General features: G+C 38.1%; 1 protein-coding gene across 1 annotated transcript in view; it reads left to right on the top strand.

Annotated features, from left to right (window-relative positions):
* CRPPA (CDP-L-ribitol pyrophosphorylase A) overlaps positions 1-24,902 on the top strand; it is a 124,020-nt gene extending 99,118 nt beyond the window's left edge. The window contains exon 10 of the mRNA XM_057406187.1: positions 22,186-24,902. Within this exon, the coding sequence (XP_057262170.1) occupies positions 22,186-22,290 (105 nt within the window). The 3' untranslated portion in view covers positions 22,291-24,902. The remainder of the gene's footprint in view (positions 1-22,185) is intronic.
* The last annotated feature ends 313 nt before the right edge of the window (positions 24,903-25,215 follow it).

Raw genomic sequence — 25,215 nt, 5'->3', positions numbered from 1 at the left:
AGTTAATTTTTAAAAGTGCTTTTTTAAATAAATTCCGCAATCAAAATTAGAAAATGAAAACCAGCAAGAAACTCCGGGGTATGGTAAAAGAGAGATGTGTCTGTTCTCATCCCCCCCATCTGAACATGCTAAAGCATGCAAGTGTACAATTCGAAACATATGAATTCACAAAATAATCAATAGATGGATTCTTTCTATAATTATTACCAAGAAAGAGCTGGAAAAAACTGTTCTCTGATGGCTGATGGGCTTCCTTGCATTGTTACTTGCATCTAAAAGTTTATTTGTTGCCATGGTAAATATACTGTCATATTTGAATTGCTGAAAAGCAAAGAAGCTACAAAAAGAGGAGAATTCTATACAGATTTTAGTCTTACACTCAACAGGTTTTTCAGTGAAAGAGAAAAAAAATTATTCAGGGAATTTGCTTAAAGTATCCCTATTTGTAAATAGGTGTGCATTTACAAAACTATGATCAATATGTTTAATAAGATCATATGTGGTTTTAAATCCATGAAATCAAGAATTTGATATTTGCACTCCACATTATAGTCAGTATACAGATTTATTTTGTCTTAAATATTTGTATATTTTATATACTGATATTATCAGTCTTGATCTATGGATGAGTGGAATCATAAGTATACATGTACACAACTTTAAGCAAGAAGTTATTTCTTCAGTAGCACTATACCATAAGGAACAGTAGGCTTTGTAGCACTTGCCCGCTTAAAAAATTCTAGAACTTTTAGGAAAATACTTCAAGAGAAACAAACAAACCAACCAGCAGCTGCCTAACATATGGTTGGTCAGAAAAACCCTGCTTCTTAGAACTAAGCAATATAAGAGTGGAGTATAGGAAGGTGATGGTGGTACTCAAAATATGTCACTGAGAATCAATTCAGACTTTGAAGTACGGGGAATGAAGGTATGGTCCATGAAGAGTGGCGTTTCCTCCAGCATCTGTGCATGCAATTTGAAAACTTGACTTCAGGCAAGTTGGAAGTGCTCTGTTGAATACAGATTTGTAGCAGAGCTTGAGTAGCTTGAACTAGAAAATGCTTCTTAATTGCCAATTGTATTTGCTTAAGTGAGTGGGTGTGATAGGTATGGCTTGGGAATAGACTCAATAAGCTCATGCAGTTACAGATAATGCAGCTGACATTTTTAGAGCTCTTTTGTTCGTTTGTTAAAATGAACTTTGAAGGGAACTGGCAGTATCTGTAAACCGCATACAGTGTGTGTCATTCATCTCTTGCTTTGGTGTATATCTTCCAGTGAATTAAGCAACAGTATCTGGCAGGCACGTTTCATTTTTCTGATATGCTCTGTCCTCCACTTATTAAATCTGGGCATTTAACAAATGCAAATGAGATTAATGTTACATTGACTATCGCTGAAGTTTATAGAACTTCTCTTTCCATCTCAATTAAGCTCAGTTTGTTGTTAGGACTCTTAAATGTTCATGTTTAATTGGTTTACTTTATCTTGGGGGACTGGGGTAGTAAATACGACAAACGGAGATTGTTGATGTGCAGTGCCACCCCAGTTACTGATCACAAGAAATAGCGGGAGAAGACTTTTTCCAATTTCAAGATATTTAACTTGTTTTATCTCCATCTGGGGTACTTCAAATTCTGCTGAATTCTTACTAGGTATGACTACTCAGTACTGTGTTTACAATCTTTCTACATATTGGTAGTCTCTGGAAGTTGTAAAAATAATAGGATATAATTGTGAAAATATAAATTTTCCTTTATGAATTCTATTTAAAAAAAAAATTAAACCACAGTATGTTTAAATTTATCACTTTGTGTTGCAGAACTTTCTTTGCTACACTGAAATATCTTCGGGACCGAGTACCCTGACGTTTGAATTTCCTTATGTTTGCATAGTATACAAAGCTTCTGAACAAAAAATAAATAAATTGAGGACAAATGATTCATCACAGGTCTTTAAAGAAAATGTCTGTTTCTTAACCTGTAACACCCAGACTCTAAGTAAATGGAAAATTGAAAACAAACCTGCAAGACAAAGGCAGGCAGAAAATACAAACTTATTTAAGTGAGGAGCTATTACAATGGCTCAGAAGTATAAATTAAAAAAACCCTTCTTAGGTATAATTTATAGCAATGTAAATGTATCAAGTCTACTGTAATCTTCTGTGCATGGGAAATGACTCATGCAGGTACAGAATTACATGTAGTTTTCTAATGGACCAACGCTTTTTGCAGTATGTTGCTTTTATTCTCAGTGACTGTTCAAGTAATAATTTCATAAGTTACATTTTATTACCACAGGCAGATTAAGTGCAGTTTTTATGAAAAATAAGGATCTGTGGGACTCGGTTTAGTGTTTTGCTGCTTGTGTGTGTGTGTATAAATCAGGTTATGTTTGCCTTTCAAATAGATCTTTCTTAAAATGCCTCTCTCCCAGACAAAAAGTTTTCTCAGATAAATGAGATTTTGTAACAAATGCAAAGTTCTATGTGGAATCCCAAAAGGAAAAAAATAAAAATCATTCTTTTCCATGTTACAATTGCTTGATACTGGAGAGGGACTGTCCTTCAGGGACTGTAGTGATAGGACAAGGGGCAATGCGTTCAAACAGTGGAGATTGAGGTTGGATATAAGGAAGAAGTTCTTTACTGTAAGGGTGGTGAGGCACTGGAACAGGTTGCCCAAGTGAGTTGTGAATGCTCCATCCCTGGCAGTGTTCGAGGGCAGACTGGACAGAGCCTTGGGTGACATGGTCTAGGGAGAGGTGTCCATGCCTGTGGCAGGGAGGTTGGAGCTAGATGATCTTAAGTTCCTTTCCAGCCAAACCCATTCTATGACTATGACAGCCAGCTATGATATCTGAACAAGTTGCAGGCATTAGGCTACTGATCCAAATCACTTTTAGGGAAGGAGAAGGTCATTTGTACCTGTAAAGTGGCTCTAGATGAAACAGGCTTCCTTATTTAGTTTTCTATTTTTTTGCATGTAATGTTGAAGTAGAGTAAGTCAGATACTTTAGAGAAAGCATACAGAGATTTAGCAGATTCTAGGTTTAGCGAGTCTGCATTTTAGTAGTTTAGTGCTTCTAAACCAGGGTATCTCAGGAGCATAGCATCAAAACTGTGTGAACTACTTGACTTGTGGGTGTCCTTGGATTCTGAGTTATACTTCTGAACTTGAGCACCTTTTTCCTGTCCAAAATCCACTGAAAGCCATAAGTCCTTCTGTGAATCTGTGACTGAATCTCATATGGTTTTGGATACTGTCATCTGGTCTAGGCGTGAATTTTAGTGACCATGTTAAGAGCTGTCTTCCAGTGCCTGGTTTTGTAATTCTGACTTTCTTGTGGATTGTCTCAATCTGGTGGTCTGATTTTAAGTAAAGCTTTTGTAGCCATGTATCTCTTTAATTGCAATGGACACTGAGAGGTCCTTATATTATACAGAAGGATATTTTTAAAAATCCTTTCTTTGAAAGCATTTTTCCATATATGTCAGATGTAAATATTACATACGGTTTGCTAGGGATTGTCTATGAGGTTGTGTCAACTCAGTGTTAATCTTTTATCTGTAACTGTCCACTTGTTTGTCTTCTCTCCTGAATAGTGTAGGAAGCGATTCTGGTCTTGGACATGGAAAAAAATTAACAAAGGAATCCATATGAAATAATGTCAGTCCTGTATTTAAAAGCTGACTTTAGTCTTGCTATACATTAGTTCATCTATTAAGCTGTTTTATGTATAAATAATATACACATAATAATTTTATGTATAAATAATATATACATAAATAATATACATAAGCTGTTTTATGTATAAATAATATACACATATTATTCTTGTCAATGAATTCTGCTGTCATTCAATCACTGTTTATACATGTACCCCAGGAGGCTGTAGCTCACTGTTACCTTCAACTCCTTTCCTGTTAAATGAAATATGAAAGAGTACCTGTGACTGGTATACAAGCCAGATTTCTCACTTTTTTATGTTGCCCTTGGAATCTGATTCCTACTTTTATTAATGTAATTGGATGATACAGTTCACCCATTCAAGCTGCACAGTAGTGTGCTACCCTCTGTTTTTCATTCTTCACTTTTCATGTGATGTCTCAAGCCACAGTTGAAAAGTCGAATTTGCAGAAGAGAGAAAACAGAGCAGACAGCTAGCAGAAGTGGTGAACAAAATGCACTTCGAGTGAACCAACATTATTCATCCCAATTTCCCTTTTGATGACTGGCATTTGAAGATGCAGTAGAAATCATTTATAGTAGAAAAGGTATGCATTTTACATGTTTTATCAAGACTAACTTAAAATAATTTTGAGATACAGATACTTACCAATAATGAATACTTAGTGTCTTAAAGCTAGCAAGAGATGTAGAATCCTAGCTTAAGTACGTAGGGATGTGTTTGTGACAAATGAGCAATTAATATCAGAAATATTTACACTTTTCCAAGAAAGGTGAAGTTCATGGGATGTTGTCAGAGCCTTGTAATGCCCTTGCAAAGCCATCCTCAGTTTCTGCACCTGAAGTACATGACTGCCACCTTTGTTACGTGAGACTTGAGAGAGTATATATCTACCTGCTGTAAAGTTGATTGAGTTTGTTATAAGCAACAGTCTTTCCTCACACTTTGTTTCATCCAAAAGTCTTGATGTTTGTTGATGTTTAATCTTGGATGTGTCTCTGTGTAAGGTGGGACTGACAGCCTGGGCAGTAACTAAAAAATCTGGTTTGGTGACTCATGAAGCTTTTTATGTTTTTACAGTTCTTGCAAGAGAAGGAACTGATTCTAACGTAAAATTTATATTTCACTAGTGACAAACCATAACCGCTATTACAAATTACATAGTGGTTTGAATTACCCTACTCAGATACAGGGATTCACAGACTGTATTTTTAATGAATGCGTGTGAAAACACTTCTTGAATCTTGACCCTGTTGTCATGAATTAGCAGTTTTCTGTAAATATGAACTTATGAAAATATTATTTACAGATTGTAAGTAAACATATTTGTGCATGGTCTATAAATGAAGGGTGGTGGCAGTATCTCGCAGTCATTTCTGCATTGTAATGCTGTTTATGAGAAACTTTTCTAGTTCTTATCATCTGAACTGCATTTTAATTTGTCTCACAGGTTAAGAAATTCAGAATGAACTGATAGCAATTGCCATTATAAATAGCTTCAGGGATCTTGATAAAATTAATGTTCTGGAGCTAGTGTGCAGTGAGATCATTCACAAATCAGTATGTAGCCTGTTTTCCACATTTCAAAGTGTATTTTCTATTTTATATCAGTAATACAATCCAGGCATTTCAGTCAAAACCAGTACTTCTTGGGTGGTAAAACTCAATAGGTATTCAGTCTCATGCCTTATAAAGCTACTAGAGGCAAATTATAATTGTCTTGAAATACAATGCCTGTCATAACTTATTACAGTTTATGTATTATCTATTGTGTTAGTACAATATTGGTTCCTTTAAGCACATACTAGACTCACAGCAGAAAGTAACCTCACAGTGGCCAACGCTAAGACTTAGAAAATTGTAGGGTCCGTGGCAGCTTTCTCAGGACATTATCAGTTGAGCACATTAAAGGATTGCTTTAGAGCTCCTGGTGTTTACTCACTGCAGAATATGAATTTGGTTGCCACATAGATTTATTCAATATGATGATAGCTGCAGAAACAAGGATTCCTGTACAAAGCTCTTTAAATTCATTACCTGCCCTAAGTGCATCCTGATGACATGGGGTGAATCTAGCAATGTTTTGGGAAAGATGATTTTGGATTAATTACATTTTATTTTAGAAGTAGCTCTGTTTTTAAAAATATGATCTCTAATATTTTTTTGTTGAATTTCAGAGAGAAAAAACTTCCCAATTAATAATTTAAAATATCATTGCAAACTTACTATTAATATCCCTAACCAATAGTTAAGACCATCTTACACAACTGCAGTTCTTTCTTTTGAGTTTGTTTGAACAGATTAATTCTAGTGTGTATTCATAAGACATTGAGATTGGTCATAAATACACAGAAATTAAAATTGATGCTTCAAATTTCCATCCTGCTAATAGAATCCTATAAGTTGTATTGAAAAGAAATGGAAAATTAAATCAGATATTCTAATATCAACTCAAATAATACTCCTGGTATGTTGTATGTGCATTACCACTATAAAAGATTTTACTAGTGGATTTGGACCTAATGAATCTGTATATAAAAGCAAGGCCTGTTTCTTGAAAGTGTAGGTGTTGGATTGTTACGAAGAAACTGAACTAGGTGCTTATTTTGTCCAGGTAAAGAGAACAAAGATTTGAAAAACATTTCAGAAATTTCAGGGCAGTGGAAGACAGGAATTCTTTTGCTAATACATGTTTCTGTTATGCTATACAGTTTATGTAAAAATATGTGCTGCGACTTCAGTGTTATAAGAAGGGCAAAATAACTGAGGCGTGAAGACAGGACTGTTTTTTCAGGTGAAGGTTAAACTAAACAATTCCAGAAATTCCTTCTGCTAGTGTCAGATCTGGTTAAAGGGAAGGATATGTGGAAATCAGCAGGAAATAATCAGAAAGCAGTCACTGAGGATTTTTAAGTTCCATCTTTGGGCTGAAGGAAGTTCACAGACAGCCTCACAAGATAGCCTCACAAGATAGCTTGTGTTTTGTTAATGGACCTTGAAGGGAAACTGTAGCTCTGTTAGTAGATCTGTTTGCCTGGAAGAATGGAAGCTCACTTTGAGCATATAAAAATGTATTCAGCAGCAAAAGTTAATGCAAAAACGTTCCTAGCGTTTTGTTCCTAACAAAAACGTTCCTAATGTTCTTTCCTGACCAGTTAACTTCAGTACTTAATATGAAGGAGACATTGTGACTGAGGACAATTAGGAGAGTGTTAAGAGACAAGGCTGTGGCACACAAGTACTGCTGCAGACATAGTTCTGCTTGCTGAATAGACAGCAGATTTATGGAAGCAGAGCATACAGGGTAAAAACTGAGGTCAGGAGCAGGCACGAGGGAATACAGTTTGTTGAAGGCAAAAGAGATATTGAGTCGAGAGGAATTAGTGGAAAGGGAGTTTAAGATTACTTCTTTTGTCCAGCTGAAACTTTTAGAACATCTTCATGAAAAGCCAAACTACACATTCATCTAATCAATACAGGCTGAGGAGATGAACAATGTGAAATCAGTGCCATGGAAAAAGATATATGCAGTTCTAAATGCAGCTGTGAACTTGGAAGGAAATAAGCTGAAAGGAAAGAAGAGTCAAAATTGTACTTTCTAGTTGAAGCACCAGGAGATATGTTCTTAACTAGCACGTAACTTATTTGAGAGGCTGAACCAGTTTTTAGTTGTAGATAAAGCTTAGAAAGAGCTAAATTCCTCTTATTTTTTACCAGACAAATCAACGACATAACAGCTCTGCAGGCTGGAATACCTGGGCTCACACAGTGGGTGCTCAGATTCATGTGTGCCATCCAGCGTTCTCACTTGCGTAACTGTACCATTTTGTGTGAGTTATTTCCTTGATAGCTGTGGATATCATGGCCAGCACTGCACAAGATTAAGCTGCTATGTTTCTCTTAAACATAAATGTTGTTACTACAGTACAGTTTTTACAAAAGCGTAATGACTTTTTAAAATCAATTTAAAATTCCTCTGTAGTCTTCTGTCTAGGGTCTGTAATGATTAACTGCTGTCAAAATTACGATCAGATTGAAAACTACTTAGTATGCAGCTTGCTTTCGTTTTTAACAGTTACATTCAAAAAATAATCCAACAATTTTGTTAAGCTCTCTAAATTATTCTTAAGTTTATTTTAAATATTATTACCAGTTGACATATTTTAAAATAGCCCAGAGATTCTGCAAGTGAATTATGTGGGTATTTACTTAATATTCAGTATTCTTGTACCACTTCTAAATATTGGTGACAGTAATATTTAGCTAAATATTCAGCTTTTATAGGGCAAGCTGAAAAACAAAACCACTGCACATGCAGGCAAGCTTCAAGACCTCTTTCATCTTGCTGTCTTGGAAGAATAGCGGTCCCCTTTCTCATGAGAAACACTAGTGCCCATCGCCATGAAAATAGCACTGGTCACTTGTTCCTAGCCTATTGATTTCAAGTAGCTTTCAATGACCCAAATTCTAAAGTGAGGAGTAAGTGATGTGGTAAAGTCTTACACATCATGTTTAGTCATGCCCTTGGAAGCTGTCATAAATAGTTTCTTAATCGAATGTCTATTACAAGAAGATACTAGGGAGAACTGAACTTATCTTTGCAGACAGTCACAGGTGTATTTAGAGTTGCAAGTAGGCACAAGATGGTTTTAGGATGTTTTGAAATGAAACTTTGGTAACAATTTAATTGAAAATGTCATAGGCTGTAAACCAGACTCTTCTGTTACACAACTCAATACAACATGCCTGAAGAGTAAGCTTAACATTGAATGCTAGTCTCAGAAAAAGTGATGTGTTCACAGCTAACAAAATATTTAATCTGTTTTATTTTTAATAAAGCATCTTAATTATGGAGTACAGTTAACCCCTTTGCTAAAGCAAGACTCATTCCTTTATTTCTTTCTTTGTTTTATTCTTTCTGTGGCTTCTGAAAGTTTTAAAACAGCTATTTTTTTAAAAGCATAAACTTTTTCTTTTTTTTTTTTATTCTACAAGAGTTTTATCATTTGTGTGTGTATTTCGAGTATCTTTATTTTTATATAGTCAGGCTATTGTGTTACATGTTTTGGGCTGATACTAGCTGGCAGAAAGAGAGAAGTCTGTCTTGGCAAATGCTGGATTTTACGTAAGAGAACATCTGTGAGCTCCATATGGTGTAGCTGGACTCTCGTAGCCTAAAAGAAAACTAGAATCTAAAAGCAAGCACATCTGTCCCCTTACAATTGTAAGGATTATACATTTTGAGTTTAAGGATAAGGATTTACTGGGGATGCCTGAGGAATGGTACTAACTGCTCTGTGTTTTAGCTACAGGGCAAGTTACGGGCCCTCTTCTGCCTTCCTGTCATCTGGCTTACAGTTGAATGTTTTTTTTCTGAAACTGGCTATCTGACCTCCAGCTATGTGGTTTAATCAGTAGCTAGTGGCAGGAGAGATTCCTCCATGCAATTCTATGATTCGGCTACAGAGGGGTGACTCAGAACAGCCATCACAGCATGAGCTGTGTAGAGGCTGCAAAAACCAGCTGAGAAAGCAAGTAAGCACACGTGCAAGTAGTCTGTGTTGACATTTTTTGCTATTCCAGTCATACTGCTAGCAAGTTATCTGGCTTGAGGGTATTTCAATTTTATCTTTAAAAATTATACTATACCCCTTAGCCCTGTCCATCTGAGAAATAAAGTTTGGATCAACTTTTTTAGAAATACTATTTCCTTGTGCATACTGGACAGAGAGAGATTCATTCAGTTCATGCCTAAGGGTGCTCCTCAGATAAGCTGCCCAGTCTCAGTGTGTAGGTAAACATTGTGTAGGCAACATACCTGAAAGAAAAAGATAGAGGCAAAATCACATTCTCCATTCACAGCAGGTTTGAGTCTATTTGAGCGTACCTGTGTTTAGAACGCCTTTGCTCGTAGAACCATTCATGCTTTCAAGAAATGCAAGTTCTGTTCCTGCTCACTAGATTCACAGAATCATAGAATGGTTTGGGTTGGAAGGGACCTTAAAGATCATGTAGTTCCCACCCCCCTGGCATGGACAGAAACACCTTGAACTAGACCACACTGCTCAAAGCCTCTTCCAGCCTGGCCTTGAATACTGCCAGGGATGGGGCAATTACTGCATAAAGACTGCTTTGGAGCAGAAACAAGTCCATGTTCTGAGCAGAGGGATGTTGAGAACAATCAGAATTACTGCAAAATTAATGTATTAAAACGTCATATTGGTGTGAGAGACAAAGGGAATGCATCTTTGTCAATAACTTGTGTTGTAACTTGTTTTTCCCCTGTTGACTCCTCTCCTTTTACTCTCCAAGGAGAGATGTCACCACATGTCTTTGTAACTTTTTCTCTAATTTTGGTATGCTTTTTCATCAGTCTGGTAATTTTATTTTTGGAGGAAAGTATACTAGCTTTCCCTACACAAAAGTCTTGGAATTCTAAGCTACGTAGATTGTTTGCCTTCCAGGAGGATGTAGACCCTCAGCTGTAGATAGGAAGTCAGAGATGGGACATCAAACATCACACAGATGTGGTCAAAGAAATAGAATTTGAGTGATGAAAGTTGCAGGATGGACATTCAATTTTAAATGTTAATGTGTGATTCAAGGATGTTTTCAAATTTCAGTGTGCAACTTAAACATGTATTTTTTATGTTGTATACTCCAGTCAGTCCCTCCTCAACAGACTGATGTGATGATGCGACTTGAGAGGTACTTGCAAGCAAATAGCTAGATTTAATTAAGAGCATCAAATTAGGGAAATCTGTGATATCAGATGCTTACCAATAAGCTTCTAGACAGCCACTCACTGTGTCTCACTGCCCAAAACACTGGCATTTGAGTTACTTTAAAGCTGCTATTGAAATTTTGAGAGCAGTTGAAGAAGAGAAGGCTGTGTGGAAACCTCGTAGCAGCCTTCCAGTATTTGAAGGGGGCCTACAAGGATGCAGGAGAGGGACTCTTCATCAGGGACTTTAGTGATAGGACAGAGGGTAGTGACTTCAAACTTAAACAGGGAAGTTCAGTCTAGATATAAGGAAGAAGTTCTTTACTGTGAGGGTGGTGAGGCACTGGAACAGGTTGCCTAAAGAAGTGGTAAATGCTCCATCCCTGGCAGTGTTCAAGACTGGGTTGGACAGAGCCTTGGGCGACATGGTCTAGCGTGAGGCATCCCTGCCCATGGCTGGGGGGGGTTGGAGCTAGATGATCTTAAGTTTCCTTCTAACCCAAACCATTCTGTGATTCTTTGATTCTGTAAGAACAGTTACCTATTAGGGCTTCTGTAGCAAAGAAAGAGTTCAATGTTGAATTCCAGTCCCTGCAACTGTAAAGTAACTGGCTTGTAATACTGCTGTTACTTTGGTTTGTATTTATGTAACCAAGATTGGAACGTGGCCTTTACCCCACTGAACTGATACTATCATCCTAAAAATTTGGAAGCCACACGACTGGGATGTGAACAATAGCCCAGCACATGTGCACACATACTTTGCCCCTCGGAATCTCTTGTGTTTTGTTTATTTCTTTCCCCAAAGGAGAAGTTTTAATTTTGTTTTTTTGTAGGCTATACAGTTTTTCCTCTGAACCATCTCAAATAAATTATCTGTAATAAAGAGGAATTTTTCCAACCAGTTAGTTACTGCAGCCATGTGCTGGTATTTCAGATTATTCACAGTCCGTGGGAGTTGTATAATGACTATTTTAATGACTGAACAGAATACTTATATTGAAATGGATGAAAGCAAACCTCTCCTTACTTTGAAGAGCTGGATGTCTACTATGCATAATATTCCATATGATGTTAGCACCTATAGGAGGGGACAAACCTGTGTTCCATTGAAAGGATGGAAAAAATGCTTATGTTTTCTCTGCAGAGCTTTTCAGGATACTCCAGGAGGTTCCAATGCATCACTCATGCTTTCCAAAGACCTTCCCTTTTTGTGGCAGTCACTGAAAAGTAGCCCAGTCTTTCTCTACAACACTGATAACCACGAATTATATGTCACAAGTTACATGAAGCTGCTCTCATGGACATTTGTATGCAAAATTCTGTAGGCTGTGATGACTGAAGCTTTTCTTTTCTTGTACTACTTATTAGCAACTTAGATGTTTGCAAACTGCTATGTTCATTTTTTTCTTCAAAAGTACAACAAATCTATGTTGTCAAGAGAATATGTGACAGAAAGGAAACACCTCTAATATCAAAATCTACTGCCTTAAATTTACTGTAAAATATGTACTTTTTTGCTCATGCTAGAAGTTTATATGAAGAAGTGGTGTATTTTTTAATCTGTTCCCATTAGGAGATTTTGTCAGATCCTAAGTAAGGAAGGCACAGTGCTCCAGAGTTTGAGAAGCATTCAAATATGTGATACCTACCTACTTATAATTTTACGATTACACTGGTGACCCGATATCTCACTGGGTAAAAATGTCCTGGTTGGTTCTTTGAAGGTTTTTATTTTTTAACCTGCAGCATGATACAGTTTGCCTATCAGATAGAGCCTCTGGCATTGGTATCATCTCATGTGAGCTTTAGCAATAGCATGCTTTTTGTATTTTGAGGATGGAGACAGTCGCATACTTAATCTTTTACCTCTGTTGTTTCTCCTTCTCCCCTTGCTCCTAGCTTCCTCCTCCACCACTTCTCTCCATCTTCCCCACATACACATTTTTGCTTTCCTTCTTACTGCTGAATAGGGCTAAACCGGTAGTCATTGAGTGAAACTGAGCTTCAAAGTGCTGTATTTCTCAGCTTATAATAGAAAAGCAGATAAACTGTGTTGAACCGCTTTTGCTTTGCTACTAGTTCCATGTGTCAAGTGCATCCATAAGTTATCCATAACTGCTCCATCTTCGCTTGGTGCCTGGTGCACTGCAACAGCCCATAAATGATTTGACCAATTGGGGTGTTATGTTTTGCTGGAGGCCAGCACTACTTAACCTGTTTTTTTCTGTATGTGTGTGTGGTGGGTCTGCTATGTATTCCTGGCTGCCTACAAAACTTACCACTGCAGTCCATCAAGTTATTTATAGACTCACAGTGGAGCAGGCAGCAGAGTATCCACCACACATACATACCAAGGAAAATGCTATTAAATGCTGCTGCTGTGTAGAAGGCTCAAATCCCACTCCCATGTGAATTCGTTAGTGCTATGAGGCTGATCCAAATCTTTCTGAATCCAGAGGAAAGACTTGCCACAGCGTCACTTGACTGTAGTCCAGTATTAGATTTTCAACAGCTTGCAGTGCTGGTTGTCAGAGAAAAAGGGAAGTCTCTTGTACATCAGGAGCATTTCAGTCTTCCTATATTGGTAGCAAGATTTTTTCCATCCTCCTAAAAATCATTATAGAATCACAGAATAGTTAGGGTTGGAAAGGACCTTAAGATCATCTAGTTTCAACCCCCTGCCATGAGCAGGGACACCTCACACTAAACCAAGTCACCCAAGGATTTGTCCAACCTGACCTTGAGCACCACCAGGGATGGAGCATTCACAACTTCCTTGGGCAACATGTGCCAGTGCCTCACCACCCTTACAGTAAAGAACTTCTTCCTTATATCCAATCTAAACTTCCCCTGTTTAAGTTTTAACCCATTACCCCTTGTCCTGCAGCCCCTAATGAAGAGTCCCTCCCCAGCATCCTTACGCTATGTTTTACAAGGTTACCAGAGTGATGCCTCACAGGGCCTGTAGGTAGAGAACAGTAACATATATTAACATGCATACATGTCATATTATAGACTTACGTGGTAACATACTGTATTAGGAGACCACCTCTAAGAAACCTCAAACACATCATATACTTTTGCAGACAACTGCATCTATTAAATGGCTTATTCCTGCTAGTGTTTTTACACCAGTCCCATACAGGTGGCAGAACTGGCTGCTAGCTCAAGCAGTAGGTAGCTTGTTGAACAACTTAGAGGGAAAGATGGTTGACAGGCCGTTGTACTATCGCTACTGGTGTACTCCTGCCAAGAGCTTCGATCGGATAGTGGTAGGTGGTGAATGAAGACTCTTGCTTAAGCTGCAGTGATTAAATGTGCTGAAAATGCTCCTTATAACAAACTTCAGAGAATTTTTTGGCCCAGGAGTTTTTATTGATTGTTCAGTATGATCATGCTAACAACTTTTCTTACAGGGGGAAAAAAAATAAAGACTTGGAGAAGACAAGAACAAGGAAATATATAGCCTAGGCCTCCAAGTGACAGAGGCACAGTCACTGAGTTCATGTCTGTTCCAAACACCATTTGAGTATTTCACATCAAATGAACAAATTTTTGGAGGCAAAGTTAGAACAGAGTTCTCACATGCTTCCCAGATGTCTGGACTAGTGTCTAGACTGTAGTCTTGTCATCTCTCTGTTGTGATACGGTGGCTCTGCACAGAACGGGTATTCCTTCACAGGGATTTTAACCCCAATCCAAAAAAAGAGTAAACTGGGAGGTGGATTAAACACTTCAGACAAAGAAGGGAACTGAACCGTGGTCGCCTTCATGCTGCAGAACACAGAAATAATGGAGCTGATCTGAAACTGTCGATTTAGGGGAATTCTGTCTATTCAGTTCATACTAGAGAGAGGAATTAATCCTATTTGGGTTATTGTTTGTTTGTGGTGTTTTGTTGGGGTGTTTTCTAGCAAAAGGGTGATGTTTACCTTCAATTTTAAAGCTGTGAATCTAAGGTGAAAAGATACATGCAGTAACATTAGGGACATAATCCTTACAGGCTTACTTGTCTGTCCTCAGTGTCTGCGCCATCCTTGTAAATGTTGATGGCTCTCCGTTTTTTAATGAGGAGCTATAAGAGGCATGGTTCATCAGCGGTACAGGAGGGAGAGATGCAGTACAGTGTGAGATATTTATGTACAATTTACCAGGGTTTGCGTTGCTTGTGGAATTGATGTACAGCTGTTTAACTACAGGGAATTAATTAACTCAGATCTATCAGAGTTAGCTAAGGGGTCTGCTAGGCTCCATTAGAACAGTGACAGTTTGTTTCTTCCAGTGCCACTCATCAGTCCTCATTGCATCCCAAGTATCTAGATTTCTAAATTACTTCTGTTTTGAGGAGTATCCACTAACGAAGAGTTGATTGCATTTTCTTAGCTCAGGAAGGAAGCAGGGCTGTGTATACAGAGGTTCAATTATGAACCTGCTGGAGCAATTTTGAAGCCAGCTATCTATCTGAACGCAAATGCTACCTTAATTATTTATGTATTACTTGAAAGGAAACCTAAAAATATTCAGAGAAATAGTTTTCTTATCTTTTAGAATTATCTGCATAGCTATGTTCTTATTAAGATGAATTGCTGCATTGATATTATGTATGAGATGTCACTTATCAATGGATCCTTTGGCACATGCATTAAAAAATGTGATGTGGAAGCATTTTAAGAAGAAGGAGACTTCAGATTAATTGGTACTATTACAGAAATGGAGGTTGCTTTAATATGTAGATGCATGCCACTACTTATCTTGAGTAGGAAAAAAATGCCTCTTCATGAATGTAGCAGAGAATTCTTTATGGCAAGATTAAACACCAAACCATGTTATACGATTGATTTCTGGTAGTAGAAGAACCTCAGCCCCTCTTCAAATCATCTTTATAAATAAAAAATATAAATTGAAGAAGAACATGTCAAGTATTGAGGGTTTTGAGGGTAGATTTTATTGTTGTTTTTTGAGGCAGGATACTTTTGAGGCTGAGAGAGTTGGGCTTGTTCAGCCTGGAGGAGAGAAGGCTCTGGGGAGACTTCACAGAAGCCTTCTAGTGCCTAAAGGGGGCCTATAAGAAAGCTGAAGAGGGACTTTTTACAAAGGCATGTGGTGATAGGACAAGAGGGAATGGCTATAAGCTGAAAGAGGGTAGATTTAGATTAGACATTAGGAAGAAATTCTGTATTATAAAGGTGGTGAGACACTGGCACAGGTTGCCCAGAGAAGCTGTGGCTGCTTCATCCCTGGCAGTGTTCAAGGCCAGGTTGGATGAGGCTTTGAGCAATCTGGTCTACTGAAAGGCGTCCCTCCTCTGGCAGGGGTTTGGAATTAGGTGACTACTTCCAACCCAAACCATTTAGCGATTCTATGATGCTGTGATTCTCTACTTGGTTTCTCTGAGTGCAAATAAAACACTGTCAGTACGTGACATCAGGCAAGTTCTGGAGGCACCTGGTATAGCCTTAGTATAAATTGCAGGATCCTGTGGAGTTCTAAATTAACACCAGTCCCTCTTGTACTGCCAACATACTCTTTTGCAAGATAGTTGCCAGAACGCAGACTGTTTCAGCCTTTTTCCACTCATGCCTTGCGGTGTACCTAGTGTGCACCCAGGCCCACGCTGCGAAAGGGAGCAGTGGGCACGCAGTCCTTCTTCTGGATTTGGCCATTTTCCAAAAGGTGTCAGGAATGTGCAGTGCACCCCCAGTGCTGTCTTGCAGTGTGGTTCATTCCTCTCTTGTTCTCTGTTTGGGTGGGAAAGGTGACCATGGAGCAGTTAATCTTTTTAAATGGCTGTGTTTTATGTGGTGGCTTCATGGGATTTGTGCCTTATTCTGGGGTGGATTATCTGATGGTTGTTCTGTGCATTCCTGATGCGTTTGGGTAGGGCACAACTGTCATTTCCCAGTGATACTTCGCTTACATCTATACTGGTAAGTAAAATAGGCCAGGGATGGTTCTCCTTTCCTCAGGCTAAAAGTCACAGCATGCCTCATGTCCATATGGCTAAGTTCTTGTTTCCCAAAAGAGGGTGGCCTCATTCAGCCTGTCGAGTGGGAGCAGTCCCTGGCCTGTGCTGTCTCATGAACCATGCCCAGCCATTGTCTGGGAACATGTTAGCTGGCAGGAGTCAAAACTGTGCCAGGGAGCGGGCTTACAATAGAATAGCAAGGGCAGGGGCATGCCAGCACATGCCCTGGCCCTCCTTCCATTCCTGGTACAAATGTAGCTGTATCAATACTGCTGTTCCCTGAGTTTAGCAGCATCTTTAAATCAGGTTTTCTGTCAGCCATATAATACGGGTTAACATTACAGTTCTATTCATTTTTTAAAACAGTATTAAATGGAAAGTCAAATAATATTACCGCAAAACAGAGTCCAAATAATGGAACACAGCTGGTTTGTTCTTTTGAAGGGATGCAGTAGAAAGCAGAGGTAATACCTGCAGAGGTTTTATTTTTTGAGCTAAAGAGGGTAGTGTTTGTTTTTCAAGCTGTGCTTAAACTAAACTAGTACATATGTAAATTGAAATGCATGTATGTGAAATGCCAGCTGGGGGGGCGAATCCTAACCAGATTGAAGCAAGGAAATGAATCGTTAGGGGAATGTCAGTAAATATTCAGATATCCTCATAGTTCCTTAAACAAATGCACGTTTGTAAAATATCAGATTGCATATTCCAAACACAACTCTAACTCTGTCCCTGTATCCATTCCCAGTCTTATTCTGCAAACCAGAAAACCCCTACAGTCAATAACTCTACATCAAATAAATTCTGAGTATGAGTTACAACCATCACACAATATGGTTATGTTGGAATATTTTTACTATTTAATAACAGACAAAGTGGATATTTTATTTTGGAATCAAAGTGCTGTTATGTAGATTTATGGTTTATAAGGTTGGCAGTGTTTCTGAGTATTTTCTTTACCAAAGTACATAAATATAAAGTGGTAAAAGTTTTGTTTTTAGCTTATAAATGTAGTTAATCATCTGTTCAAACAGTAAAAAATTCTATTTATTAATGGCCAAGCAATGGTTAGGGGGTTTTGCTTTTTCTTTTTACAAGACACTCATTTAAGTCAACTGGATGAAATGAATAGACAGTGAATATCCCAATGGTTTAGAGGGGGATCATGGCACACCACTTGATCATGTGGAACTTCAGGCATTAATCCACTAAAGTCATTACTGCCTCTGAGTCTTACTTAAAGGTCACAGTCTTTTTAAAGGACTTAGCTGGTGAGCAGGGGAACTCTTGGTGTTTGATGCCTCCCGTGTGTGAACAGGTGTGAGCTCCCTGCCTGCCATGTTCAGGTATGTTCCCCGCTTGGAATCTGCAGCACTGAACAGTGGGTGGGCAGTAACGTGCAAGAGCTCTTGTGGGCTACAGGAGGATTTCTATTCATCGTTCTTTTCTTACATCCTCGTTTTTATCATGGTTACAGTATATGCAAACATGTCAGGCAATTAGGCATGTGAAGACCTGGCTCTGTGTGATTATTTGACTTCCTGCAACTAATAATGAGATTTTTGAAAGATTTAGTGCTATGCCATTGAATAAAAAAGAGGATCGGAGGCCTGTATGTGCAGTGGGGTTAGGTGTGGTAGATGAAATTTGTCCTGGCATTCTTACTGAAGCCTTCCTGTAGGCACTATCCGCTGCAGTCGGCACTGTTGCCAGAAATAACATTGCAGTGTCAGAAACATGGGTGTTTTAAGGGTATAGCCGGGGGACTTAAGTGTTCACTTATTTAACTTCAAATTAATAAAGACCCACAAGATTCTTTTTCTTTCCTACATTGTTGTCATTTTAATTCTTTTTAATATCCTTCATAAATACTGCTGGCATCCAAATTACATATAACTACTTAGGAAAAAGCTTAAGTATCATTGTGGCACATTGAAAATACCCCCTCACATGTACAGTAACAGCCTAAAATGAAATAAATTCCCTGCAGGATTGAGAGGAGAGGAAAGAATCCTTAAGATACAACTTAACCGTCATGTCAGTCAACATTATGCCCCCACTTTGAACAACATGTTCTCTTTCAGTTGTTAGAATTTCTTTTTCTGTTCTCTTTTTTTTTTTTTTTATGATAATATGGACTAGGAATGATTTAGAACAAAAGTTCTAAATTATGCACAGGCTATTCCCATTGAATACTGCAGTAATGATTCTCAAAAAGTTATACGATGATTCTGAAATTCCTGGAAGAGTCCAGTTCTTCACGTAATTTACTACCTCTTTCCAGTAAGACTGCAACTGTGAGAATAAGGCCAGTTGAAATCAGCACACACTTGACCTCTGTGGCACTAACTTCTTCTGCACTCAGAGGCTGGCTCATAGGCCCAGGCACTGGACACTGTTCAAAGAATAGGTGACCCTGAGATCAGACTGAGACAGCACTACTGGGAAGGAACAACAGGATAAATTAAAAACTAGTAACCCCAATGATAAGTACTTCAAAGGACTGCCCTGTTGAAAGCTTCAGTACATGCTGCATGATGTCATTTAACCATCAACTGTAACTGCATAGAATTAAGACTATCGTCTTTTCTATTACATTTGTTGTCTTTAATGAGATAATGCATATTCACTTAAAGATACACTCCTGCTTATTTCTAAAAAACAGACTCACAGGGGCTAATCCTTACACTTCATTGTTCCTGCCATTGTACTGATTGAGTCTCAAAAAGACAGGAACCATTAGGTTTCCCAAATAGTTATAGTATTAATAATCAGACTAGTAGAAATGAAGTAATTGTAAAACTTGCAAAGACATTTTAGTTTGTGCAGGTTACTTTTTACGTTTCTCTTTTTGAACAAACCGCAATTCACCGCTCAATGTCAGTGTGCTTTAGACCACTTCTGTGTGCAGGTTTCTGTACGCATTGCCTGTGTTACAAATAGTACTCATAATCTTTTACATGTCTTTTCTTCAGAACATGGAAATTAACACAGCAGCATTAGGTTTAGCTTTAGAAAAAGCTTTTTTCAGTCTAAAGGTATCTTATGGTGTCACTTTCAATCTCTCCTGTGAAAGTTAAATTTCTTTCTCTTGCTTCCTTTTATGCTAAAGAACTTAAATAATTTATTAGTGCAAAGGAATGTGTGCTGAATTCAGTAACCAAAAGAGGATGTGGAAAGATTTATTGGGAGAAACATTAAGAGCATTCCTGGCCAGGTGTATTTTATTTCTTTTTCTGTGAAATGGGGGGAAAAAAATATACACCTCCAGCCAACATTAGATATGGCTGGAAGCCCATTTGGAAAGTAGTGTCTGTAACTGGGAAGTGTTTCCTGAGAGAAACTGGACCAAAAGCGATGAGGACACAAAGAGATTGGCATTGCTGAACAGCAAATGTGCGCCAGAGCTTGAAAGCGACTGCAGCGTTTGCCTTCCAAGTGGGTGTTTGCATGTGACTTCCGCTCTCCTTGTACCTTACACAGCAGCGTATACCCATGGGAAACGAGGAGCGAAACTTCTGCCAAACTGGAGCAGTGGATTCTTGAGTTCCTCTTTGCATCCTCGGTCTGTGACAAAAGGTTCTGAGGGAGCAGGACCTGAGTACATACACTTGTGCACTCCTTGCTTAGCAGAAGGAAGTGTCACTTTGTGAGCAGCAAGACACAGCTGGGGTGAACGTCTTTAGGACATTTTTTCAAACACTGATAAGTATTTTTACTGCATAATAGAAAAATATATTACATGAATTTGTGGAGAGTGTAATCTTTTGGGGAGTTACAAACAGTGACACCTTAATTATTTGATAATTTTTATGACAAAATTCTATTGAAATACAAATATAATTTATCCAGGACTTATAAAGGAATGCAGTATAAACTATAAATTTCTAATTCTATCCTCTTACCTCTCTGGCACATTTCCTGTGATTTACATACAGCCCAAAGTTAATAAGAGCATTATAGAATCACAGAACAGTTTGGGTTGAAGGGGACCTTTAAAGGTCCTTTAGTCCAATCCCCTGCAAGGAGCAGGGACATCTTTAACTAGATCAGGTTGCTCAGAGCCCCGTCAACTTGACCTTGAATGTTTCCAGGGATGGCACATCCACCACCTCTCTGGGCAACCTGTTCCAATGTCTCACTACCGTAATTGTAAAACATTTCTTCTTTATATCTAATCTGAATTTCCCCTCTTTTTGTTTAAAACCATTACCCCTCGTCCTATCACAGCAGGCCTTGCTAAAAAGTCTCTCACTGTCTTTCTTATAGGCCCTCTTTAAGCACTGAAGGGCTGCAGTAAGGTCTCCCCAGAGTCCTCTGTTTTCCAGGCTGAACAAGCCCAACTCTCTCAGCCTTTCCTCATGGGAGAGGTGATCCAGCCCTCTGATCATTTCCTCTGGCTATGCTTCAACACAGAGTGTTCCAGGGACACTTTTCCCTTTCAGTTTTAACTTCAACCCCAACTTCTTAGTCTCCAGCCCCCCTCTATGTTAGCTGAATAGGCGGGCCTCCTCATGAATAGCCTTACTTCTTAAAAAAGCAGTTTTAAAAGTTTTGAATTTGTATAAGTTGTTGAAACCATTTCCTCTTTCTCCATTATTCCAAGTTTATTAAACATCCTACACAAATTCTTCCTTGATGCAGCATCTTAGAAAAAATAGTGGTGAAAAATATAGGCTCAAACGGCTCCATCCTTCTGCCCGAGGCAGGAAGCTGTACCTGCACCCCGTTTTACGTGTAAACAGGTCGCATGTTACAGGACCCTAATGATGAGTTTCCTTCATCTGTCCAATAATCTGTTCCATTGTATACCAGTCCCTACTGTTAAAACAACTCTCCTTACTTCTTATTGCCCGGTTTAAGTTCTGTTAAGTCTATTGCTTCCAGTTCTGCTCATTGTGGAGAACAGTGCTTGCTTTCTCTTTGTAGCTGCCCTTCTGTATTTGAAAATCTTCTAGATTCTCTCCACAATTCTGTAGACCTTTCTTTTCCTCTGTTGCTTCACAGAAATTGTTCTCTCCTATTTCCTTCTCTGGCGATGTGTCCTTGCCTGGCTACACCTATTGCTATTTTCCCAGTGTGCAAATGAAAACATTACTGGTCACAAGAGGCCAGTCTTTTATAGTCGGTGCAATTAGGAAAACTTGGCAGTTTGACAAAGGGCTCTTTCAAATGTGAGTTGGAGTGCTCAGTTAGCAGCACAGAATCAGTCTCATTTTATTACTTCCTGTGTTGGTCTCTATACTTGCCTATCAAAACCAGACTACTCTTTGAAGTTATTTGATACAAAGATCAGTCTACACTACTGAAGTCCCAGTGCTTAAATGTCTGTCTGAGTTTAAGTAGTTTGTAGACTTCAGAGAGGATTCAGTAGGTGCTTGAAGTTACAGGTCTTTAGCTATGTTACCGAATTAAATCCATTTTGTTCCAATGTTTTCAAACCCAAAATTTTTTTACTACTTTTTAGATCTTACAAATCAGTTAGGAAGGAAGTGACAGAATCAAGCTTCTGTTCTGGAGGTCTCTGGATAGATGGCATTAGTTCTAGCAGTTAAAATACATTCCTTAAAACATAATTTTGCTTGTTAAATCATCATGGAGACTGGAAAATGGATATTACTATGGAATTGTGTTTCCTTAAAATGTAAGTTTTAGAAGTTCTTCTTCTAATAAGTACAAATTTTGGTTTTTTTTTTTTTTTTAACAATGGTAATTTTGCATACTTGAAAACTAATTTTAAATATTTACCTTTTCCATTTTTGTAATCGTATTGTTTTCCCTGCTCCCTTTTTTCTTTCCCTAGGACTGTTTGCTGCTTCAGGAGACAGTAAATTCTGCTGCTGCTCTTATCCTGGCATTAATAATGGACAGAAACCCAGAGCTGATTGGCCAGCTGTTGGTAGCATAAGACCATAAATCTTGTGTAGCTTTTGGAAATGTTTCTTTTTCCTCATCCATTCACCAAAGGTCTTGAATCGTTTTACCCTTTGATGAAAACTCTGGATTTATGACATTTGCTATTAAGATCTTTTTACAATGTATTTTTGATACTTAAAATGCAAGTCCGATATTATGTATAAAGTGTAAAATGGTATACAAATAATTCTGAGATACACTGGGTACTTACTGTGAGGAATGGTACTAAAATGTTTTTGTGAGGTAAATGTTCCATCCCTGGTGGTGTTCAAGGCCAGGCTGGATGAAGTCTTGGGTGACATGGTCTAGTGTGAGGTGTCGCTGCCCATGGCAGAGGGATTGGAACTAGATGATCTTAAGGTCTTTTCCAACCCTAACCATTCTGTCATTCTATATGATCATTTAAAAATGTGTACTGGTGACACCAAAGCATTCATGCAGAATTGTCTTTAACCCATGTATGTGTGTTGTACTCTAGGACTGCATGAATTAAATTTAAGATAAAATAATCCCAAAGCACAGCTCATCTTCTTTATGTTAAATTATTTTAAATTTGCTTCTGTATCTATTAGTGACTGTAGAGTTCATTATGTAGTGTAGCCTTCCTGACATCCACAGAAATGATATTGCAAGAAGTATTTGAAGGGGCACGTCCCCGTCCTCCATGGAATGAAGGTAACCTCCAAACAAAGAAAAGATACGCATGGGAACAGCAAGGTGCTAACCCCTAGTTTTGCAGATGCAGTATTCTCTGGCTGTGGCGCTCCTTACTGCTACACTTCTCCCAGTAGCCTTGTGCCATCATTCAGAACTAGCTTCAGTGAGTACCGTATTACGTATACCCTTTGTGTTTGCACGTGTATGTATGTGTATGCATGTATATGTGTGTGCGTGCTTAAAGGAAAAGGGTTAAGACTGAAAAAAAGTTTCAGAACCCCCTCTGTAGGTAATGGAGAAATAAGAAGGTTCTGTTAGCTTATCCACAAGAATACAATTTTCCTCTCTCGCTGGTTAGCATGTGTGTGTACTAAGTACTGGTGAAGAGAACTAAGTGTGATGAGTTCAGGTATGTGCTATTGACATACAAGTGTGGAAAGTTGGGACAGGAAGGTCAAATGTTGAATGGTCATTTCATGGAGTATCTCCAGGTATCACAATCACTAATAGCAATACAAGAAGTGGACAGTCCCTGAAAACACCTGGCACTCCCTATGCATCAGACTCAGGGATTCCAGCTTTCCTTCAACTTGTGAAGAGGCTAGGTTAGTGTCTTGTACCTGTCATGACTGGAGTAAGGTCTAAATAATATCCCCACCAGATGCATCCAGTGTGTCCCCCATTAAGGCTGTCCTGAGCAAGAGCACTGTTGGTTCAGCAATTATTCCCTGTGAAACCAGCATTCCTCCCCTTACTCCCACAATCTTCCACACCCTCTGGTGCTCAGACAAAACTTAGAATAGCATGGTCTGTGTTTGGTCCCCTTCCCCTGAGTATATCTCAATTTTAAATCCCTTTTAGAAGCTGATGTTGATCCCAAACTTCCTTTACTGCACAATAAAAAGTTGTTAGCTGACTGTTCTGTATCCCATTTTCTTCCACACACAAGTCATCCTAAGACAACCAACAAAGTTCTCTTGCATCATCTGCTTTCTTCTTTGCTTCACTTTTCTCCCTACTTTGATTAATAATCTGTCCTTTTCTGACATTGTACAACGTAAGCATTCATATTAGCTCACTGTATACAACAGGCATATTTTATTCATATATATATTCATATATGCATAGTATGCAAATAAATGAAGAACTAAAGAATTTATTATTGATATTCATAATTTAGCAGGACAGCTTTCACAAATAATTTCCTTAATTCTCTTTTACATTAATAAATTTGATGAAGGAATTTGTCTCACAGGCTTTTAAAAGACACAATGAGAGATATCTCTTTGTAGTTTGTGATTCCTCTTCACTTGAAGATTAGAATACTTACAATCTGTGATATGTTTTTCTCAAATAAGAAGCAATTCAATTTAGAAAATTCTTGATGTTTTCCACTCTAATTTATAATTGTGGTACTTCCTTAGCATTGGTGTGTAAATTGTCATATGCTTAAACAGAACCTTCTACTTTGTGGGGTTGTTTTACTTACCTCATTCTTTTAGAACGATTTCAATCCAATTTGAAAAGTTACTGTAATGAACTGCTGTAATGGGAAATTGTATTATGGTTGTTTATGGACTTATTTTAAGAAGAGAACAGATAATGCACAACAGAAAGTAAGTTTCAGGTTATCAAACATACTTAGTACTAATCTGAAATGGGAGATAATGAGCTTTATTAATGTAGTGTTAATCCTTGTGTTACTTTTTTTAAAATCTGTAACTATCTTTTTAAATAATGTACAAACATTGAGAAACCCATTTTGCTGGAAGCAAATACACCAACAGAGCCACTAAACTAGATCACGAAATACTAGAACTGCGGTAGGAAAAAAAAGAAACTGGACTGCGATTAATGCTATTGTGTATCCAAACCAAATTTAAATGGTCTTTGGGATGATTGTTAATACTTACAATGGGAATAAAGATATAAAATGAAATTAAGAAACGGGTTGATTGCTTTTTGTCTGTGCATAGTTTCTCACAAATAGCAATATACATGAGAAGCTTGGCAGTCTTTTGTATACACATGCTGTTTTGAATTTAACTAGTGAATCAGTCACCACCCATATTGCTTTGAACATTTGAACAGAGATAACACAGAGTAAATAAAAGCTCAGACTCTGCCAGCCTTGCTTACCTTACTCCTCAAGCACTCTGATTAGTATTCCTTGGGTAGTGTTCATCATAAAAGAGAATACAGAATATGGCCCTAGAAATCCTTTTCATAACTGCAGAGTTGAGTGAATTAGATTTGTATA

Source organism: Pezoporus wallicus, unplaced genomic scaffold, assembly GCF_028554395.1.
Source record: "Pezoporus wallicus isolate ANWC-B61680 ecotype Strahan unplaced genomic scaffold, APGP_CSIRO_Pwel_v1 contig_5879, whole genome shotgun sequence".
NCBI classification, from domain to species: domain Eukaryota; kingdom Metazoa; phylum Chordata; class Aves; order Psittaciformes; family Psittacidae; genus Pezoporus; species Pezoporus wallicus.
Note: the sequence above shows the minus strand (reverse complement) of the source record. Positions and strands in the feature narration are given on the sequence as shown.